At 38.4% G+C, this 23,423-nt stretch overlaps 4 protein-coding genes and 2 pseudogenes across 7 annotated transcripts; 3 read left to right on the forward strand and 3 right to left on the reverse strand.

The window, feature by feature from the left end:
* The first annotated feature begins 1,052 nt into the window (after window positions 1-1,052).
* Window positions 1,053-2,588, forward strand: LOC149737346 (S-methylmethionine--homocysteine S-methyltransferase BHMT2 pseudogene; annotated as a pseudogene). The gene has a single exon (XR_016384614.1). The product of XR_016384614.1 is annotated as an S-methylmethionine--homocysteine S-methyltransferase BHMT2 pseudogene (transcript).
* Window positions 2,589-2,637: 49 nt separating this feature from the next.
* On the reverse strand, window positions 2,638-8,860 carry LOC149737347 (MFS-type transporter SLC18B1-like). The gene is made up of 11 exons (XM_089874783.1): window positions 8,367-8,860; window positions 7,591-7,740; window positions 7,119-7,214; window positions 6,606-6,679; window positions 6,193-6,406; window positions 5,715-5,805; window positions 5,103-5,242; window positions 4,810-4,907; window positions 4,249-4,449; window positions 3,830-4,001; window positions 2,638-3,489 (listed from the first exon to the last, which is right to left on the reverse strand). The coding sequence occupies exons 1-11, from the start codon at window positions 8,709-8,711 to the stop codon at window positions 3,379-3,381; spliced, it is 1,692 nt and encodes a 563-aa protein (XP_089730909.1). The 5' UTR covers window positions 8,712-8,860; the 3' UTR covers window positions 2,638-3,378.
* A 187-nt stretch (window positions 8,861-9,047) lies between these two features.
* Window positions 9,048-18,578, forward strand: LOC149737348 (DNA (cytosine-5)-methyltransferase 3A-like). Its single transcript, XM_089874782.1, has 17 exons — window positions 9,048-9,448; window positions 10,313-10,418; window positions 10,754-10,891; window positions 11,386-11,512; window positions 11,859-11,954; window positions 12,150-12,289; window positions 13,595-13,702; window positions 14,095-14,207; window positions 14,594-14,648; window positions 14,811-14,936; window positions 15,271-15,352; window positions 15,648-15,793; window positions 16,032-16,125; window positions 16,418-16,572; window positions 16,863-16,948; window positions 17,169-17,375; window positions 17,763-18,578. Exons 1-17 carry the CDS (start codon window positions 9,381-9,383, stop codon window positions 17,902-17,904), a joined length of 1,989 nt encoding a protein of 662 aa, XP_089730908.1. The 5' UTR covers window positions 9,048-9,380; the 3' UTR covers window positions 17,905-18,578.
* On the reverse strand, window positions 18,048-19,826 carry LOC149737349 (protein BUD31 homolog). Its single transcript, XM_089874796.1, has one exon. The coding sequence runs from the start codon at window positions 19,098-19,100 to the stop codon at window positions 18,666-18,668; it is 435 nt and encodes a 144-aa protein (XP_089730922.1). The 5' UTR covers window positions 19,101-19,826; the 3' UTR covers window positions 18,048-18,665.
* LOC149737350 (cartilage-associated protein-like) lies at window positions 19,508-21,634 on the reverse strand. The gene has a single exon (XM_089874789.1). The coding sequence runs from the start codon at window positions 21,093-21,095 to the stop codon at window positions 19,848-19,850; it is 1,248 nt and encodes a 415-aa protein (XP_089730915.1). The 5' UTR covers window positions 21,096-21,634; the 3' UTR covers window positions 19,508-19,847.
* A 144-nt stretch (window positions 21,635-21,778) lies between these two features.
* Window positions 21,779-23,422, forward strand: LOC149737351 (beta-1,3-N-acetylglucosaminyltransferase lunatic fringe pseudogene; annotated as a pseudogene). 2 transcript variants are annotated; one of them, XR_016384615.1, is made up of 2 exons: window positions 21,779-21,990; window positions 22,364-23,422. The product of XR_016384615.1 is annotated as a beta-1,3-N-acetylglucosaminyltransferase lunatic fringe pseudogene, transcript variant X1 (transcript). The 2 variants fall into 2 exon arrangements; XR_016384616.1 differs by having other exon boundaries at window positions 21,779-21,967.
* Window position 23,423: the final 1 nt, after the last annotated feature.

Consider the following 23,423-nt stretch of genomic DNA (forward strand, 5'->3'; position numbering starts at 1 on the left):
CGCCCCAAAAAAGTGGAGTGACGGTAGGGAAACTGGTAGAGGGACGGAGGGAAACTATTTTTCGCCCCAAAAAAGTGGAGTGACGGTAGGGAAACTGGCAGAGGGACAGAGGAAAACTATTTTTCGCCCCAAAAAAGTGGAGGGACGTAGGGAAACTGGTGGAGGGACGGAGGGAAACTATTTTTCGCCCAAAAAAAGTGGAGGGACGTAGGGAAACTGGCGGAGGGACAGAGGGAAACTATTTTTCGCCCAAAAAAGTGGAGGGATGGTAGGGAAACTGACTAACTGGTGGATCGTCCCTCCACTTATTTCAGGTAAATAAATATTAGTTTGCCTCCGTCCCTCCACCAGTTTCCCTACCGTCCCTCCACTTATTTTGAGTGAAAAATAGTTTCCCTCCATCCCTTCACCAGTTTCCCTACGTCCCTCCACTTATTTGAGGTAAAAAATTAGTTTCCCTCCCTCCCTCCACCATTTTCCTCTGTCCCTCCACCATTTCCCTACCGTCCCTCCACTTATTTTGGGTAAAAAATAGTTTCCCTTCGTCCCTCCGCCCATAGGTTTAAGCAAAGGAATTATTGTTTTCCTCCGTCCCTCCATTTTGCTTCCTTCCCTCCTTTTAGTAACGGTATTTTCCCTCCTTCCCTCCGTCCCTCTGTCCCTCCATCCCTCCTTTTAGTGTTGTCCTATGATAGCGAAGATCATGGTATTTTAGAACCAACGAGAAGAGAATTAGCAGCAAAACGACAGGCGCCAAACAGCACGCCATGGATAAAATGAATCCGAAATAGCGTCGGTTAAAAAGCGTGGCTGTTGCATCCAAACAAACACCGTGTTGGAGCCAAGGAGGATTGTTTACTATCACCATAAGTTAAACGTATTTCTCAATAAATTAGACCATAAGTCACCCAAATGAATAAACTTGTTTTCAATATCTTAGAATTCTAGAACTCGTAAATAATTTTAACGAAACCGCGAATTTATTTCGTTCCGCTTCACCGATTACTCGGCAAAACATATTCATAGACATCATATAAAACTGCACAAAACTACATTTGCTCGTGCACTCTTTTAAACTACTTTAAACAGTAATTTTACCATTTATTTAAATATTTACTTGCGATTTACACACACATTGTCCCATTGTATATCGTAATCACGTTCAAGTATAATGTACACGGTTCCTTGTTATGCAATGTAAAGTCAATTCTGAAATGCCTCCAAGACGACTTCCGTTTACGCTTGCAACAGCATAAACATTGTGTTGTTTGTGTTTTGTTCTGAAGAATAAACATTGCAGTAAACTGAACATGGACGGGGACACAAAGAAAAAACAGGGTGTTTTGGATCGGCTTAAACAAGGTCCCATAGTAGGCGATGGTAGCATGTGTATGACATTGGAAAAAAGAGGTTACTGCAGGGCTGGACCGTGGACGCCCGAATCTGTTTTGATCTACCCCGACGCCGTGAAGCAACTGCTTCGTGAATACGTTAGAGCTGGGGCTGATGTTATACAAACCCCGTGCTTTTATTGCTCCGATGGGATGATTAAAAGAGGAGCGGGCGGGGAAGAAACCGTATCGTATACAACAGCGGCAATCAACGAGGCTGCTTGCAAACTTGCGCACGAAGTTGCGAGTGAAGGAGAGGTTTTAGTTTGTGGCGGATTGTCCCCTGTATTTCTTTCTCAAAGAAAGAGATTTCGAAAAGACCAGATTGGAATTCAAGGCTCAACTTGATGTGTTTATTAAATACAAAGTTGATTTTGTGTTGGCTGAGTTCTTCAGATGCGTTGAAGAAATTGAGATATGTGTTGACGTAATGAAACGTGCGAACATACCTATTGCTTGTACAATGGCCCTTGGTCCACTAGGTGACCATAATGATGTTTCTGTGGAAGAATGTGCGATCAGGATGGCAAAATCTGGTGCTGATATCATTGGTATCAACTGCCTGTTTGATTTCGACACCTGCTTAAAAACTTTGAAGATAATGAAGGATGCTTTGGATGGTGAAGGCTTATCGACACCACTGATGTGCCAACCACTAGGTTGGAGGTGTCCGGAGGTTGAGAACACCAAGATGGGATATCTGGATCTTCCCGAAACCCCCCTAGCTTTAGACCCACGCACAGCAACAAGGTTTGAGGTCCACAAGTTTACTCGGGCAGCATACAATCTTGGGGTGCGTTATATAGGTGGTTGTTGTGGTATGGAACCTCACCATATTAGGGCAATCGCTCACGAGCTTGCACCAGAAAGGAAGAGGAATCCACCCGCACAAGACATGTGCCCACCCCTCGGCTACCTTCAATACAGTGGGCTATCTAATATTAAAACCAAAACATGTCCCAAGTATTGGAGTGACATGAAGCCTGGTAGTGGTCGGCCGTATAACCCAGCGTGCTCAATGGGTCAAGATGGACATTGGACCTGAATAAGTCATGTTCATGCTTTATATATAAGTATATTTGCACATACGTTCACGCTTATACATGTACAATTGCTCAGTTTGTTTCTGCTTTTACATCTTCAATCATATTGCTGGGTTTGGCTTTCGCTTACTATGGTAATAAACAATGGGTTTAACTCACAATATCTAATTGACTACATATACAGTGAATAGTTTTATACAGCATTAATGGAAACCAGTAATGTATTTTGCTAGTTAAGTGCAAATCACCAACTAAATACGACCCCAAAAATACCTTTTTTACCAACACAAAAGTAAAATAACGGATTTGGTCTAAGAGAATAGTGCATAGAACAATAACTATGCACCTTACTCTATTACGTACAGGAATAAAACTCAATCAGCACGAACCTTAGCAATAATTGTACCAGAACCGTTAAAAGTGTAAACATATTTATAGAGGTATTGGTTGATAAAGAAATTGTGCATTAAGTAATAAATCGTTTGAACCGAACATTTTGCATTTTACGTTGCACAACTTTAAAACTTTTAAAGACAATACATAATTTATTTGTCCTCGCATAGCGGAGCAACAACAGTCGTTATAACACAGGTGTTCTGTTTTATACACCTCGTGCCCGCTTACGAGTTGCTATGTACATAACTTATTTATTCTCGCATGGCGGGGCAACGACAGTCGTTATAACACAGGTGTTCTGTTTTATACACCTCGTGCCCGCTTACGAGTTGCTACGTACGTAACTTATATATTCTCGCATGGCGGGTCAACATCAGTCGTTATAACACGAGTGTTCTGTTTTACACCTCGCAAACAATGAATTGTTAAGTGCAGAATAGTTAAAATCCTTGTATACCCTTCAATATTGTTGAAAACAATCTTTGCTTGTTTAAATAAACAAAGATATTGCAATACCGGATCACAGTTGTTTAATGTTGTTGATGCCATTATACATCCGGAGCGTTGGGAAGCAAACTTTCATATTCGCTGTTGGATTCCACGATGGTTGGTTTGCAACAACACCTTCGTATTATTCTTTCACTTATTTTAATGACCATCTGTCAAAATGTATAAAGTAAGGTAATTATAATCTGGTAAGCGTGCCACCCCAGTGGTACCTTATACCTTATATCTAAATTGTCAACCATACAATAATAATCAAAAAAAGAATCACCCACAAAGTTACATACGTGGTAACTCGTAAACGGCCACGAGGTGTATGAAACAGAACACCCGTGTTATAATGACTGCCAGTGCCCCGTCATGCGAGGATAAATAAGTTACATACATGGTAACTCGTAAGCGATCACAAGGTGTATAAAACAGAACACCCGTGTTATTAGACGCTTGTTGCCCCACCAGGCAAAGACAAATAAGTTACATTCTAATATTACTTACCAATCCCAAGCAACACAATCCTAAAATTGCTGCCGTGTTTTCGAACCCAAACTTCCCGACAAGCAACCCCCCAAGCAGGGGACCTGATATATCACCCAGGGAGAACGCTGTGTTCCACAACCCTGACACCATCCCATATTGCGCAAGAAGACTTTCTTGGACTTTTAATTCACTGCAACAAAAAAATAGACGTAAATTTGTTAAAAGTTTACAAAAACAAATAATAATGTTCGGCTAATTATTATACAATAACTAACTTCAATTATTTTAATATGATTTTTTACTACACATTATCCTTGTGCATACAAATACTACACTTACATTGTAAGGTTGCAGAATAGCATTAAACAAAGTTGAATAACATTAATATTGTAAAAATCATTTCATATTTATATTTAGCATACACCAATTAAATGAACCTTGCAGCATCCACCATATCGGTGAACGTTGGCATAAGCGCCGCTCCTGTAAAGCTTCCCTTCACACATATAGCTGCGTACAACAATGGTAGGGTTTGTTTCTCGATTCCAAACCATGACTTGAGCAATAATGCCGGCCCAATAAGAACCATAGCCACAAATTCCCCCAAAGTCCCAATCTCCATCAAAAAGTTTTTCTTCCTATAAATATTGAAGTTATAATTCTTGCATAAGGCTACCAATAATCTAATGTTTATAAATCTTTTGCTGTCTATTTCACAGCTAACCCATACAACGTATTGTTTTGTTCTATATGGGTGAGGTACTACAGTGAAGCACGCCATGGGACCTGGGATTTAGACCAGAGTTGGCCCATTACCCCAACATTGTATATGCACATTCTATTTTATATGGGTGAGGTTCTACAGTCCTGAAGTGTGCCTTTACCCTAACACCCAGGGTGATACAACCCATAAGTGACCACAGGGTTGGATCATTGTCTGTTATATTCTTGCCGAAGGAAACATACAAAACTATTATAACTACCTGCATACAACTTACCATCTATCAGCAATATATCCCCATATTGGCGAGGTGATGCCATAACATAAACTTCCAATCAACATCGTAACTCCAACAATAACTGGAGACATGTCAAACTGCAAAAGTTTAAATAAATAATTTTTATGAATTGGTTGCCAACAATTTTATGAGTGCCATGGCAGGTGGGAGACAATTGTTGCATACAAGGTACCGATAACAACTGTCATTGCCCCATGCGAAAATAAATATGAAAAATACCAAGAAAAAACAAACAAAATACCAATGTTACTATAATAAACCACCCCACTCACCTCATCATTAAGGAAGGTATCCAGGTTTGAAGCAAAGAAACTGCTGAGGGTGAACATGATGATGATATCCAAGGTTGCGATCACTGCACTCGAGTGTTTTAATAGTTGGAACGGAGAAACCGTCGCTACGTTGGAGTCGGCTGGAAAAGTGGAAGTTCATTCAAAATATTTTTCAATTATAATTTATTTTTGAAGTTCTACTGACTATTAGAACTTGGCTATTTAGAATGTGTTTGTGTGGACGATTGTATATGTTTACTATGAATAAATATTCAAAACACTACGCATATATATGTATGTATCTACATTATAAAAAGGATTGTATAGTTTTGGTTCACTTACCAGAGCGGACCAATATCCTAACAGAGGATGGCTGCGTGGCAGTCTATGTTTTATAAATTCGCCCACACCACTAGTAAGTAAACCAAAATTGTTCGGTTACTTTTATAATTTAGGCGAACATGGATAAACTCATAGCGTTTTGAATGGATATTTGTAATCTGTTTTACTCTTAATTTGCCATGGAAAACCAGGTTCATATATTGTATGTAAATTTCATTTACAACATGACTAATAGGTTAGAATACTAAGTAACAACAATGTAATATATACCTGGTGAATAAGGTAGCAGATACCAACACACAACCATTAACACAAATTGTAACGAACTCAACACAATGAAGGGAGTCGCGTATCCACCATACTAAATATAAAGAAAGTTAGATTGGAATCAATTATGTTGGTATATCACTTATAGAAACAAGATTGCTTTATTGGATGGCCACTACTGAAGTATTGAACAAAATATAACAAATTGTTAATTTATAAAATCCATAAATAGGACTGTACCTTTTTAAACCCAGAGTCAATTGCAGGGATTTAAAAGACATCACATATCTAACTTTGTGGGTAGTTGATTATAAGTGTGTTTTTAATGTATGGCTGACAATATGGACAACCCATTATGGGCCTTTAGGTTGAATGCAATTGCCATTAAGTGTCTTGCCCAAGGACACATATGCCCACAATGGTAGCAGCGAGGAGCCTTGAACCCGTAACCATCTGGTTAGTTCCATCCAACCCTACACACCTGGTACAATGCCCCTCCCACGAGAGGTCCCATCATCCCACCAATGCTGACTAATGTCTCGGACATCCCAACCACTGTGATAGATCGATCCTCAAATTCCTGGAATATGATGGCGTACATGGCCGTGTACGCGAGGTTACAACCAAAGCCCATCAAACCACGACTTGCAATACTTAACGCATAGAAGGGAAGCAAAGCAGTTTGGTCAAGAAATCTGGTGAGAATCAATCAATAAGGTTTCTATGTAGGTATAGCATATTTTATTGTGTTAAAAATACCGGCACAAGTTATATTTTTTTATAGTTTATGAAAGAAAAAATTGGACAGACTGATGTTGCACAACTGTGTTTTTGATACACTTTAAATTTTTAAAACTGATATTTTACAAACACAGTAAACCATCCATAACTCACCCAAAGCAAATCAAAGCTCCAGCGTTGAAAAACATTCCGGCCAAAACGCAAAACTTCGTTCCGATCTTTACAAGCTGTGGACAAATGAAGAAAATGAATTTAAAAATATTTAATTTGATTAATTAAGAATATGGTTGATTGGTTGAAATGAACATGGGGTGTTGTTGGGGGTATTAGGAACGTATAAATTATGATGTAACATCGAAAGAGATATCCGGGCATGCCATTAAGTGTCGGTCCTGTTTAATGTGGCACAAACTTTTTATTCTATATGGGTGAGGCCCTTGTCAAGGACCTGGTATTTAAGCCAGGTTTTTCCCTGTAACCCAATAGTGCACCACTTACACAGTATATATATATTAAATAAATTTAAATGATTTCAATTTGGAAATTTGTCAATTGTAGCTTTAAGTGGAATTGAAACACATTGCATTAATTTGTAGATATTACAATGGTAGCGAATATCATTAAAATGAGATTGTAAATCACAATATAAAGACAAGTAAAACTTACAAGACTTCCAGCGATCAACGCCGCAACTATTCCAGCAATTGAATAAGAAGCAAACACCAGCCCGATCTCACCCGGGCTTAAACCTTTATCCGCTGCCTGTTTATACAGATAGGATGTGATAGCAATGTTTGAACAACTAGTTTGTATAGGAGCGCAAGAACAAACAAGAGTTTGCTGACCTTTAGCCATAGTAGTAGAAAATAGAAGCGATAATTAAAGAATTGCAAAGTAATGCTTAAAATGGATGAATAAATAAGCGACAGTGGTTATAACACGGGTGTTCTGTTTCATACATCTCGTGCCCACTTACGAGTTACCACGTATGTAACTTTGTGGGTGATTGTTTTTCTGTATGGCTGACTATTTTTGGACAACCTATTATTGACCACTGGGTTGGAGCAATTGCTGTTAAGTGTTTGCCTAAGGACACATACGCCCACAACGAGCCTTAAACCCATAACATGCTACTCACCACCACTGGGAAAAACGTAGCAATTGCTGAATACCCAAGGATCTCTGTGATTGACAGCAACACAAGGGAAAGAAATACTTTCAGTTTACGAATTGTAAACCCAAAGTAAAGTTTCTCTGTTGAAACAGGCTTCTCATCTGTGTTTGCACCCTAATAAATAATTACTTGATAAATATTAGCGGTCTAATGGCATGGATTAAGTCATAAACCATTAAACAATAATATAACACAGTCGTTGTTATGTGGCGTTTTACACGACTATGTCCCATATGATGATAGGATTGGTTTAAAACACCAAAGACGGGATATAACGGTAAAACTACTGTCGTTATAACACGTTTATAAAAAAAGTAAAGTAAAGTAAGTTTATGGTTAAACAGAAATACAAAACTTACAAACTTATGAATGAATGAATGAATGTAACTTACTTTATCCTCGCGTGGCCGGAAAACGACAGTCGTTATAACACGGGTGTGCACCTCGCGCCAGCTTACGAGTTACCAAGTATGTTACTTTGTGGGTGATTATTTTTTTTGGATTTTTTTCATTTTTATGTATGGCTGATAATTTGGACAACCCATTAGTAACCACTGGGTTGGGGCAATTGCCGTTAAGTGTCTTGCCCAAGGACACATACGCCCACAATGGTAGCAGCGACGAGCCTTGAACCCATTACCTCTGGGTTAGAGGCAGGCGCGCTAACCACTACGCCACGGCGCCGGACTTATTCGGTAAAAGGCGTGACCGTTACATCCTTGTAATATAATACAACGCACCTGGACGGGCAAAGTGAACTCTGCAACCGAATCTGCTTCGTCGTCAAAAACTTCTTCGAGATCTGTACCTTGTTGGTGCGATGGCGTTTGAATGCTTCCATAATCGCCAACTTTAGGAAACTCTGGTTTGTAACTTCTTGAATAATTACTGAGGGAATGCGGATCGCCTTGAAACGAATACGACACCGAGCTATGACGGCGATAGAAGGGAATTGATTGCCGCCCACTTTTCAATTGTTCCCTCCTTTCAACACCATCGGCTTCAGTCTCATGGTAGTGACCATGGTTTCGCACCGAACCGTTCCCCGACATACTTGCAAAACTAACTAACACGTACTGCTGCATTCGCCGCACGGTTTCGTAATTTAGTGCTAACTTATTTCTTCGTTAACTTTTACGGTCTCTCTCTAAACCGGCCGGCCATTTAAACGCCCACCGCGCACACATGGTGCTAACGAAGGACTTTTAAACGGAGGATGAGCTTGTACAAACAAATCGAGAGAAGGCGCTTACATTGCATGGTGTTGCGAAAGACCGTGTGTGTCTTCAACCATAGTAAAGGGGTCTAAGCAAACAGCAAAACTTCGCACGTGGCTGCTCTCACGCGTCGTGCACGCTGCTATAACGTGGGGCAGCCGATTGCGAAATACGGACGGGATTGCCCAACTTTTATTGAGCCGTTTAAACCCGCAAACTATTACGAAACCTTGGCCGAGTAATGACCTATCTAAAACGACATTTAAACGACCTAAATACCTCGTGTTTCAATGTAGTAATGAGGGTTCATATAACTTAAAGTTTAAATCCAACCGTCATAATAAATAATCGTTGAAACGTAAAACGGACGAACATGAAACTGAATTAAATTTCGTCATTCCATTTGTTTACTAGAAAACGCTTCACTGCACATGCGCACGTGTTGGCCTATCAGCTGGTTTGTTAGCACGTGGTTAACTCGTGATTGCCGCATGCTCATACTTTGCAGAACAGCATAAGATTTGGATTGCAGAGGAAATGTGGTCGATGGATAAGCGAGCCAGGAGGAAACCGAAGTATTTTGAAGCGGGGTCGGGTGGGAAGGGGTGAGTGAAACGTGTTGCAGACCTGTGTATTTGTGCATGGAACGGAGTTAGACAGTGATAAAACAATCACCGACAAAGTTAGGTATGTGGTAACTGGCTGCATCACCATGCGAGGATAAATTAATTCATATAGTTGGACCACAAAACTTCAAGTGTTTCATGATAGCAATGAATAGAGTAAACTTTGATGCAATTGAGCCAACACCTGTCCCTCCTTATTGTACAAACTGCATTGAAAACAACAATCCCTCTTAACCAGCATAAGCTGCAAAAACAACAACTGCCATTCGAACCCACATGCTACCACTGTAACAGCAAACCAATGTAAACTATGAAAAGTTTGTCCAGTGCCGTGGTATTGAGTTTCCCCCTTTAACCTAGAGATTATGGGTTCAAGGCTTAATGCTGCTACAACTGTGGGCGAATTTGTCCTTGGACAAGACACTTAACGGCAATTGCTTCAACCCAGTGGTTTCTAATGGGTTGTCTAAATTGTCAGCCATACATGAAAAAACAATCACCCACAAAGTTACAAACGTGGTAACTTGTAAGCGGGCACTAGGTGTATGAAACAGAACATCCGTGTTATAACGAATGTCGTTGCCCCGCCATGCGAGAATAAATAAGTTACATACGTGGTAACTTGTAAGCGGGCACAAGGTGTATGAAACAGAACATTTGTGTTATAACGAATGTCGTTGCCCCGCCATGCGAGAATAAATAAGTTACATACGTGGTAACTTGTAAGCGGGCACGAGGTGTATGAAACAGAACATCCGTGTTATAACAACTGTCGTTGCACCATCACGCAAGGAAAAAGCAAGTAAAATTCAATCATTCATACTTTCAATCAATATAATTTAGACCCCATGAAAATGAAAATGATCCTAAACAACAAAATAAAACAAAACCTTCACCCGAAGATGTGAAATTTGTTCCACCAAGGAGAATCATACCACGGGAGGATTTGGTGAGATTTGGCTTAACTGACAGACATATATAAAGCAAAGCTTGTGGACATTAATGAAAATTTAAATTTGATATTTTTTGATTATATCTTTTAATATTGATAATTAATGTATTTTTAATTTATAAAAGTATGTTTTTGGAGTTCATTCTCTTAACGTAACATTTCTGTTGCTTCTGCTACCAGGCATATTGTAATATAGACATTTTGGCTCTTCTGGTATGAAACTTTGATACTTAATATTAATATAAAGATGGCTATATTAATTACAAGTGTTTATATTTGCGTAGCTAAAGTTGCAAGGATAATAAGTTACATTCAACCCATGCTTAATGCAGTTAGTGTGGGGTAAGTGTCGTGGGTTCGGTTGGTGGCCAGGTCGTATCGCGAACACGGGGGAACTCAGTGGCCCGATCGACCCCCCTGATGACCCAACGAGATGGATCAAGTGGTTTGGTGACGAGAAATTTACAGAGGTTTGAATGATTCCTATGGATTAAAGATGATATACATTATTCATTAAACAAGTGGGCATGGCATGTATGAAACAGAACACCCGTGTTATAACCACTGTTGTTGCCCCGTCATGCGAGGATAAATAAGTTACATTCATGGTAACTTGTAAGCTGGCATGAGGTGTATAAAACAGAACACCCGTGTTATAACCACTGTCGTTGAATAAGTTATATTCATTTATTCTTCCACTATTTGATTGATTCTGTATAATCATAAATTAATTTACATAACTATAAGCTGGTGACAGTATTTTGAATTATTACTTCTGTATGATAAATTATCACAAATTATTTTACTATGAGATGTATATTTAAAATACTTTTCATTGTATTTTAATTTTTGTTGCATTCTTTTAAAACTACCAGTCTTTTAATGTAATTGGTGTTTATAGCTTGCCCCTCACCCCAACACATAGGGTGCAACCACATGAACCACAACACTGTTTGTATTTCAGACGAAGGTTGATGACATGGCATACCTCCATGACTTTAACGCTTACTTTAAAGAGAAGTCGTACAACAGGAACAGATCGTATAATCTTGCTGTTGATTTAGCAATAAAGGAAGCTGCTCACAGAGCAGGTTGGTGGGTTGTGTTTGGTTGCTTCGCTTATTTGCGTGGCTGGCCAACATCAGAATACCAGATCAACCATTCAAGCTACAGACCAGAAATAAAAGTTAATCAATTATTATAATAGAACAAAACATGTTTTAAAATGAATGGGATTCATATTAGTTACATCTATTCTATATGAGTGAGGTTCTAGAGTGAGGCACTTCATGGGACTTGGGATTTAGACCAGAGTTGGCCCATTACCCCAACATTGTATATGCACATTCTATTCTTTATGGGTGAGGTCCTACAGCTGGGCACGCCATGGAACATGGGGTTAATGCCACCAAGTATTTAACTTACTTTTATCATCAGGAAAAACCCTCAAATCAAATGCAAGTGGAATCACTTGGGCAAAAGAGAAGTTTTATCCTGAAGGTTATCTTTCAATCTTGCCGAAGGGTTATACAGGTGTTCTAAATATGGCAATGTTTAAATGGATGATGTAACTTATTCATCCTCGCATGGCGAGGCAACGACAGTCGTTATAACATGGTTGTTCTGTTTCATACACCTCGTGCCTGCTTACGAGTTACCACGTATGTAACTTTGTGGGAGATTGTAACATTATATTTTTTTTCTGTGATTAAATTATTTTGTTTGCAGATGATCAGAAGCGGAACATGAAGGGAGTGAAACAAAGTGAATTGAATGGCTCACCTGAGAAGAAAGTTAAAACAACCATCAGCAAACCTGAGATGAACTGCCAGGATTTCACCAAACAGAGAAGTGAAGTCTTCATGAAGGTTCGTGGGTTCACAATAATTTCATCCTAAAATAAAAACAAAATAAGATTAAAAGGAGACGTATCAGTATTGAACCCGGTATCTTTTGGTTGCGATTTTCTCTAAAAAGGTGAGGCCTTATAGCATGGGTTGCATGTCACCACAACTTTATAACAGGGGTGACATCATGTTTTAACATCTGGAACAGATTTTACCCTGCTGTTAGGTGTCCATACAAACAAGCAGAGCTAAAGTATATTGCATTCACCACATTAATCAATGAGGTTTCCTATGTTTGACATCTATGAGTGTAACTGTATTTCAACAATGTCACCCCAGATTTTACCCTGTTGTTAGGTGTCTATACAAACAAGCAGAGCCAAAGTATATTGCATTCACCACATTATTCAATGAGGTTCCCTATGTTTGACATCTATGAGTGTAACTGTATTTCAACAATGTCACCCCAGATTTTACCCTGTTGTTAGGTGTCTATACAAACAAGCAGAGCCAAACTATATTGCATTCACCACATTAATCAATGAGGTTTCCTATGTTTGACAACTATGAGTGTAACTGTATTTTAACAATGTCACCCCAGATTTTACCCTGCTGTTAGGTGTCTATACAAACAAGCAGAGCCAAAGTATATTGCATTCACCACATTAATCAATGAGATTCCCTATGTTTGACAACTATGAGTGCAACTGTATTTCAACAATGTCACCCCAGATTTTACCCTGCTGTTAGGTGTCTATACAAACAAGCAGAGCCAAAGTATATTGCATTCACCAAATTAATCAATGAGGTTCCCTATGTTTGACAACTATGAGTGCAACTGTATTTCAACAATGTCACCCCAGATTTTACCCTGCTGTTAGGTGTCTATACAAACAAGCAGAGCCAAAGTATATTGCATTCACCAAATTAATCAATGAGGTTCCCTATGTTTGACAACTATGAGTGCAACTGTATTTCAACAATGTCACCCCAGATTTTACCCTGCTGTTAGGTGTCTATACAAACAAGCAGAGCCAAAGTATATTGCATTCACCACATTAATCAATGAGGTTCCCTATGTTTGACAACTATGAGTGTAACTGTATTTTAACAATGTCACCCCAGATTTTACCCTGTTGTTAGGTGTCAATACAAACAAGCAGAGCCAAAGTATATTGCATTCACCACATTAATCAATGAGGTTCCCTATGTTTGACAACTATGAGTGTAACTGTATTTTAACAATGTCACCCCAGATTAATAAAAAAATACCACATCACACCCTAAGACCACCCGGTCACTCAATAGTCCCAGTTACACCCCCAGGTTAGGGAAGGGTTGTTGGACATTGCGAACACTTGCTTGGGATGCGGCAACCTTGAAGTATCCACGCAACACCCTATGTTTGTTGGAGGATTGTGTCAGATGTGCGAGGTAAATGTTCATGGTCTCGTACTTTAAACAAATGTTTACCTCGTGTGTTAAATCCTGAGTAATCACCAATAATTGTTTCGCGATTTAATGGTTTATATGTAAAAGCTAAGTTAACGTAAAAATGTTATAGTGTGTGTTGCAATGTTTACTAAATGGACTAAATATTTTATCTGGCACAGTGTCCGCCTCTAACCTAGAGGTAATGGGTTCAAGGCTTGTCACTGCTACCATTGTGTGAGTATGTGTCCTTGGGCAAGACATTTAACAACAATTGCTACAACCCAGTGGTCACTAATGGGTTGTCCAAATTGTCAGCCATTTATAAATACACAGAATAAATAAAAAATAGCTTACAATATTGCATCTGAAACTACTATTTACCATTTTATTAGGTGGATTACCGTGAGAGTTGTTACTTGCTGGATGACAGCGGTTACTCGTGTTATTGCTGTGTGTGTGGGGGTGGAAAGCGAATATTCTTATGTGACAACCAGAGTTGCTGCAGGTGTGGTGTTTCATTACATATGGTACACCATTAACTTCCACACCACTGATGATGGTTTTGATGTTGATTCAACCTCTGTTATGTTAAACTATTATGTATTTGAAATAATAAATAGATTATGTTATCAGTTTGAATACAAACATAGCAGCCCATATTTATATACAACACAATTGTCTTCATTTTAAACCATCATTAACTTCCAACATCACTAAAGATAGTTTTCGTTTTAAACTGAATCGTTTGAAAATGAAGACAGTTGTGTTGTATATATATATATATAAATATAGGCTGCTATGTTTGTGTTAAAACTGACCAGAACACCCATGTTTCATACAACTACTACGGTATTCCTAATAATTTCTTTGTTAATATTTTTCAATATTCAGAAGTTTTTGCTTCATTTGTTTGGAGCTAATGATGGGCGAAGGTACGACAAAAACTGTAAGTAAATGAGGAAACGCACTAAAATCTTAAGCGACGAAAGTCGTTATAACACAGATGTTCTGTTTCATACACCCCGTCCCGCTTACGAATTACCGAGTTTGTAACTTTGTGGGTGATTGTTTTTAGGTTAATATAAATGTTATATTGTTTGAACACTAGGTGTTGCACCAATCACCTTGGAGTTGTTACCTTTGTGTGGCAACTGAGAAAGGGTTGTTACATCGTCGCGACAACTGGCATAATCGGCTGAGTAAGTTTGTTAGCGTTGGGGAAGTCGAATATGAGGTGAGGATACTACTTGTATAAGCTGCTTGTGAAGTGTTCAACTCGCTATCTGTCATGGAAGGATTGGAATGCAGCGACAAACTTTATAAACACTGGGGAGGCAGGGATAGTTAGACACACAATCCTGTGAAACAAAAAACTTGGTAGTAATGTTTGCTGATTAATGCAGTGCAGAAAATTCCAGGGTTGGCCTGCCTACCCTGCCACCCCAGGTATGGCGCCTATGAAATGTATTTAATACTTTAATATGTTTGTTAATATTCTCAAGATTAAATGTTTCACTGGATGTTATTTGTAGTAGATTTAAAATCATAGCTTCCCACTTTATGTTTAGATTGTCTCCCTACCAAAGTCCCCACCAGCGTGGGAAAGGAAACCGATTCGAGTTCTTTCATTATTTGATGGGATCGCTACAGGTCAATACTGTTGAATGAACATGCTTGTCGCATATCTGGTTTACGATTAATAATATTATAAACCATAGGTGCCAACTTATACCAAATTGGTCGTAAAGTTTACTTATAAATAAAGTGCAGAAAATTCCAGGGTTGGTCCTTCTACCTTACCACCCCAGGTTTGGTGCCTACGTCTAACAAAGTAATAAGATAGAGGTTTTGTGTTGTAGTTCCTACACGTCACTATGTTAGTCGAGGTATTTCACTCTTCATGTACATATAAGTCAGATTAAAACACAATATTTAATTTTACCAGGATTTGTGAGTTTGAAGCAGTTGGGAATCGAGGTTAAAGTTTATTTTGCGTCGGAAATCGACCACGAAGCGATTTGTGTGTCCGAGATACGTCATCCACGTGTGGTTAAGCATGTGGGGGACGTGTGCGAGATAACGGATAAGATGGTGAGGGGGTTTCAATAGAAATATAACAGCAAATGACTGTAAGTACTTCTGTTTTAGAAGCACGAGTAAGTTATTGCCAAATTCTCTAAACTTGTTGCATAAACTACAGATTTTCAATTTAGTTTGTTGGAAATTACCACAAAGATAAAACATGGAATTTCAATCTTTGAAAGAGAATATTAATGTATCATATGTGTATTCTATTATATTTATATTGAAATATCCAACTTACTTTCAGCTGAGTGATTGGGGTCCCTTTGATCTCGTTATTGGCGGAAGTCCATGTAATGATTTATCCATTGTTAACCCAGCAAGGAAGGGAATCTGGTCAGGTGGGTAGGTAACATGAAGTCTGCAATGGTTGGGTTTCATGTACTGATACATTAGTAGAGTAGTAATGGCAATTGCTCCTAGTCAGTCATGTTATAACGGCTGTTGTTGCCCCGCTTGGTGTGGTACATAAGTAATACACCCCGTGCCCCGCCTACGAGTTACCACGTATGTAACTTTGTGGGTGATTGTTTTTTGTATGGCTGATAATTTAGACAACTCATTAGTGACCACTGGGTTGAAGCAATTGCCGTTAGGTGTCTTGCCCAAGGTCATAATATTATGTATTTTTAGACAAGGGGTCTGGGCATTTGTTCTTTGAATACCTTCGTATATTGAACACATGTAAAGTATTGGCAGCAAAGGAGGGCAGATCATTGTTCTGGTTGTTTGAGAATGTTGTTTGTATGGACCAAAGCTCACGTCAAACTATCTCACATTACTTGCAAGTAAGTACTGCCCAGGTTAGAAGTATTTTACGCAGAGTATAAGTTTCACCCGATTTTTGGCTCAGTTTTTTAGGTTTAATTTGGTAGTATTATTTACAAAGGATCTGTGGAAGATTTTACCAAAGAATTTGGAGGCAAAATTATTTACCATCTGGAGTAATACCAACTTTTATGTGGAGTTATTTTTACTTTGTATATACAGAGAATTTCTTCGATTTTTAATGTGGATATATATTTAGACATATATGGCCAATATCCAAGTAATGTCATCAACTTTTTAATACATACAGAGGAATCCAATAGTTCTTGATGCTAAGGAAGTCTCCCCTGCCCACCGACCACGATGTTTCTGGGGTAACTTGCCTGGGATGAGGAGGTAAGTTCACCACAAAGGAAAGTTTTTTTTCGCATTGTGTACATTTTTTTCTTACTAATATTTTTAAGTGCAAATTTTTGTTGAGTTATTTTTAAAAGATTTTTAAGCCAAATTTCAATGATTCCCTATGTTTGATCACTGGGAGATGGTTTTTAATTTTAAAGGTTTTTTTAAAATTAAACAAACTTGACGCCTATAGAATCACTATTTAAACCTGCAGACCAATGGTGGCAACCAAAGCTCACAAACTCACATTAGAGGAGTGCCTTGAACCCGGGAGGAAAGCAACCACTGATAAGTTACGTACGATCACAACAAAGTTACAATCAGTGAGGGGCGGGCATGGAAGTGGTGGCTTGACCAGCAACTCACTTGTCATTCAACAACGGGATCAACATGACTGTTTGTGGATAACTGAAATAGAAAGGTGGGGGACTGTAGGCTTGCATAAAGTTTTCTTATTCATAAGGTGGGGGACTGTAGGCTTGCATAAAGTTTTCTTATTCATTAGCTTGGTGTATTGACTGTCGTTGCCTGCCACTCAAGAATAAAAAGTTATTTAAATATGTGGTAGCTCTGAAGCGGGCATGAGGTGTATGGAACAGAACACCCGTGTTATAACGACTGTCGTTGCCCCGCCATGCGAGGATAAATAAGTTACATACATGGTAACTCGTAAATGGGCACGAGGTGTATGAAACAGAATACCTGTGTTATAACGACTGTTGCTGCCCACAACAAAACACTGGAAGACCTCATTCACACTTATAATACCTGGCAACAACAACATATTTAACCCCTTTCTCCAACCCAGGGTGTTTGGCTTCCCTGACCACTACACTGATGTTTGCAACCTACCACGCACGGGCCGTCTTCGTATCCTCGGTAAATCATGGAGCGTCCCCGTCATCAAACACATATTCGCTCCTCTCAAGGATTACTTTAGCTCTGTTTAACAAGCTGATTGCTCCAATGAACTTATTTTATTTCAATGAACTTTTTAGCAATTTTAATGAAATTTCTTTCACTTTCTTCACACATGCAGTTTCCCTTCGTATTTACACTTTCTGTTCTTTTCTAGTTTCATATTTAAAGCAACTTTGTTGTTATAAAAGTTTGTAATCTACGGTAAGGAGGAAAATGTTTAAATTTAAACATTTTTAGAAACACACAAAGAAACAGTTTTAACAAAATTACACATTGCAAGTTCTAACCAAATTTTTAAAATTAGGCAAAAGTTGTTCCAAATTAAAACAAAGCAAAAGTTTGTTTAACTTACTAACACGAGGCAACACCAACATGTGATGTCAATGTTTGAGATGAACACAGGAAATGTGACAAGTATCTACACTTAACTGTGACATGGACACCGATACCTTCTGTGCTTCTGCCATAACACGGGATTGTTTGTAGCTATATTGGATGCAGAAAACACAACATATCTGGTCTGTTGCATATTTTGCATTACAAATATAACAACTCCTATATATGACATTATTGTCTCTAAACCATCATAAGTTAAAATTCAAGTGAAACATAAAAACTGCTGGCATTATTGAGGGTGGTTAAAGTTTTTAATCCAAAACATTTGAAACAAGACAATTGAGCTGCATGTATATTTGTACTGTAATGTATGGACTGTATCAGATCACATCGTAGAGTCATACAATTCAGCTTTTAATTTCTGCATTTGGATTCCAACATCGAGCACCCTCTTTCACCCCGAGCAACCCCTACACCCACAATGCACACATTCAACAACCTTCCCCGCTTCTAACTTCGATTTAGGAACCCTACAAATACAGTTGGTGCCAAAGTTTGTATCCCTTGCTTGTATACACCTGAGGCAACACAGGTTTTCGTATCCTTGCTTTTTCCACTTCGCGATGAGGTTTTTATCCGCAATCGACTCCTTGAGACAGAAATCATACAACTCGCGACTGATTGCTTTACGTTTATAGAACAGATCGTAAATATATCGTGTCTTCTGATGATGAATCTTAAATATCGGCCACAGCGTCTCAACCTTCCTCTTCCCGTCATGTGACTCGGACTCAGCTTCTCGCATCTTCTGATCAAGTTCGTCTAACGTCGGCTCAATCAACTCCCAGCCATCCGGTGGTGGCTTGCGACTACGTTTTACTCTCGGCATTTTTTTTAACTTTAAAATCAACAATCGCTTGAAAAATACAGGGATGTTAGTTAAGCACAATATGAAGACAGTTTAAAAAAATCTGCTTTGGGAATAATTTAGTAAAAAATTATCTAAATAGATTATATTATATATTACATACACTGTGCTACAAAGTTACTGCAAAATAAGTAAAACATAATACTGGCATGTTATGCAAAATTCTGTTTCTAGTTTATTGCATCAGTAAACTAGAATAAAAAAAAACATGATTGAAAGATTTCACTGAAACTGGTGAAACTTAAACGCAATTTCTAATAGTGACACCATGAGTTACAAGAAAAGATAAGTTCACATTCGTTTATTCACATGTACCACATTCTAGACAACATTTAGAATCTGGAATGAACGTCGTTTTCTTATACAGCATACAGGTCATGTTTATGAGATAGAACTTAAAAATTGAAACAATCAAATTGAAGCGCAATTGTAATAAAGTCTATTGATTACTTTCAATACACAACAGCTCTATTATGTACGGTATGGTATGACACAATTGTCTTTATTTTTAAAGATTTTGGTTTAAAACTAAAAGTTAGGTTTGTGCAACATACTTTAAATTTAAACTAGCATCACCACTGTAGATGGTTTTAGTTGTTAAACCGAAATATTTAAAATAAAGACAATTGTGAGTGAGTGAGTCATATTATATATGGGCTGCTATGTGTTGAAACTGACCAGAAAACCCGTGCCCAATGTTCCATTCTACTAAGCATTCTCTTCTCCCCTTAATCTGTTACCAATTGCAACGGTAACCTGTTCAGTTAACTGTTGAATAAGATTCTCTTGATTATTTGACTTTATATTTTCCTCATGCACCCCTAATGACTGGTATGGTATTTCACCAAACATGAGTTCGGCTTCTTCAACAAATTTAACTTTCTTTTGCTTCTCTGTGAAGAACTTCACAGCATCGGCTCTTGGCTGGAAATGAATATCTCGAACCAACCTTCGTTCCTCAGCCTTGCTTTCATAATAATCCAGGTTATTTTGTGCGTCTTTATCATTAGGATTCAACAGAAGAACAGAAGCAGCTGCAGGAACAGCCATCTCCCACTTGCCAAGTGAAAAATACGCAAACTGAAGATAAGAAAAACATTTCGCAACAAAATGTTCAACTTTCCGACCAAAAAGAACTGGACTGAGTTTATGTTCACATTCTAGACAACATTTCACTTGTCCATGGTGCTGGTCTATTATTGCTTTCATGAATCTTTGAAAGGTTATGAGTTCAACTGGTTTAAAACACAGCGACTCACAATCTGTGACCGCTTTGAAAAATGAAACGAGACATTTTTCAATTTTATCGACGACCACTTCATATTTCTTGTCATCGTAAGCTGCAGCAGCTTCAATAAAAAGATTATACGAAGCATCAGCCTCAAGATCCGTGAAATAACTATCTTGAACATCGGGCAGTGTTTTGTAAAACTCAATGTTAGCGATTGTGTCTTGATTCTCTGTGTGGACTTGATGGTAAGTATACACAGCTTGGCAAGCCTTCTTAATCTTGTTCATTTTATAATAAGCGAACTGCAAGTAATTATAAGGTTTACGAAGCTCTAAATCTCGTGCTATATCCCAACGAAGAGCTCTTTTGTTGAAATCACCAAAAGGATGTTCCTCACTGCATATCTTAATGCAACTGGCTTGGGCAACCAAATCACCAACAGCTTTCAGCAAAGGAAAGTCAGTTAGATCTTCATTTATCTCTTTAAAAATATTTGCTGTCTTACATTTCCCGATGCAAGCAACAGCAGCATGTTTGGACATCTTGTAATTAACGAGCGCTTTTTCAAACATGTTCACCGACTGTGGCCACTTCTCTTCATGGTACAGCGACACAGCTTGGTCCAATAACACTTCAAGTGGTTGGCTTACATCTCCAGGAAGTACCGACGACACAGAACTTGTACAATGAGTTACGACAACAATAAACAAACATGTTATAAACATATTACAAATCTAATATTAGGTGAACAAAATATAAAAGTGAAACTGGGTTTTATACAAAATCAGAATAAATATATATCGAAAAATAAAGCAGATCTATCAGCTAATACATTAACAAACGGAAGTTTTTTGTAAAATGTGTTGATAGTATGGACTGTATGAACTAATTTACTCAAAATATTTGTGTAAAATCATTATCTTAGCTTAATGTTGTAGTAAACATAAACCCCAACAAATTATTTTACCTTCAATTATTCGAGTTGTACCAGAATACCCACACGCGTTAACTTACAAATTACAATACATTTTACTTTCTAAATGTCCACTCTTGTCTCAATGCTTCTTCGAACTAAAAAAAGTCTAAAATACGAATTCAGAACGAACATGATTCTTGAGCACGTAGTGGCCAAAGTTATAGAGACTGTTTAGTAGGGCCAATGTAGATACTTTTTTTCGTCGAGAAGTTGTTAATAAATTCATAAATTTTAGAATATTTCTTCAGCTTTAAAAGTGCTTAAAATAGAGTTGAATAATACTCTTTTATAAAAGGCAGAATAAATACCAAATATCCGAACCGCTGGTTGGCGACCACATGTGGTATACGTTGTGTCAATTTTACATTGCTATTACCAGAGTCGTATAAACACCTATGTATTTCTATGGCTCTGACTATTACATCAGGCGCTTGCAACAATTAGAGGAAACGCATATTCGTTGGTTTGGCATTATGCCGTCCTAACACACCGGCAACGGTTGTCAAAATTGTGATAAATAAACAATAGTAACCTGATAACTCCACAAGACGTATAGCGAGCAACACAGCATTAATTAGCCAACTAGCGAAACAAACACGGATATTATGCAGAAACACTCAAGTAAGAAAGCTTGGTTTATGCAGGTGGAAAACTTGTGTTTCTTTTTATCTAGTCTAGGTGTGTGTTCAGAAAAAGAAACCCCCACTGAATATACAGGATTGGCGGTTGGGTTATATGACTCCGTGCTGATCCGACTTCATATACAGGCTTCAGCGGGGTGCTATATCTACTGTAGTACTAATTGTTTAAATATCCAGATACCAAACAGAGTTCATGATATCTTGCTGTATTTTATTCCTTTTTGTTTTTGTGAGAATAGTCTCCCATGAGATAAGTCGTTTCCGCAGTGTTGACATTGATTAACGGAGTATTGTGGTTTGGTAATGTGACGTCATTTTAGGCGTCGAGTTGCAACAAAGCAACATTGTTTCAATTTCCTAATTATTTGGTTTACAGGTTGCATTTAGCTGAACGCTACAATGTTACGACGTTACGTGATGGTTTTGTCCGGGATGTCGTGTGTAACCGTTGTCCTCATCCATCATTCCGCAAATTTAAACTGCCCTGTCCCTACTCGCAAGAGAATATCAACTAACTGTACAGAAGTGATTTACCGCGATGTACAAGTGTCTAATAGTGATGGTCCATCAACTCTGGATGATATTTACATCACCGTAAGGACAAGTAGAAAATTTCACGAATCTCGGGTTGCTCCAATCGTTCAGACTTGGTTCAATCTTGCGAGAAAACAAACTTATATTTTCACAGACGGTGATGACGATAAGCTGAATGAAACAACTGGGGGTCATATTATCAACACACACTGTGGACAAGAGTATAATCGACCTCATCTAAGCTGTAAAACAGGAACAGTGTTTGATAAGTATTTGGCGAGCGGTAAAAAGTGGTGGTGCCGATTCGACGACGATAATTACGTCAATCCACCACGTCTGGTCAATCTTGTTAATGGTTATAACTGGACACAAGACATCTGCATTGGTAAACTAAGCGTTCCATCATATACAGCAAACTATCGTGGTCGTCCTGAGATATATCAGTTTGCCCACGGCGGTGCTGGTTGTTGTATTTCCAGACCATTGGCCTTAAAAATGCAACCGTGGTGTGGAAGAGAAAAACTGGTGGAGACTACAGAAGATGTTGGGAGGCACGAGGATTGTACTTTGGGTTTCATTATAACCAACCGATTAAAAATAGACTTGACACTCACAGACCTTTTGCATTCCACAAGAGAGTCACTTAGAGATTTAAACCCGGGCACTTTACATGAGCAAGTGAGCATAGGACAAGGCCCGGGCAACACAGTGAATTTGGACCAAGCGAAGAATGCAAAGATATTCAGTCATGATGTGGACCCAACACGGTTTATTACTCTTCATTGTTTTCTATATCCTACATCTAGTATATGCAAAGCATAACATTGTGTTGATTCTTCTTATAGTTGGATTTAAGAGCGATGTAGAGCAGTGAATGTAATACAAATATAAACAAGTGAAAC

The sequence above is a fragment of the Ciona robusta genome, chromosome 3 (assembly GCF_009617815.1).
Source record: "Ciona robusta chromosome 3, ASM961781v2".
Taxonomy (NCBI): domain Eukaryota; kingdom Metazoa; phylum Chordata; class Ascidiacea; order Phlebobranchia; family Cionidae; genus Ciona; species Ciona robusta.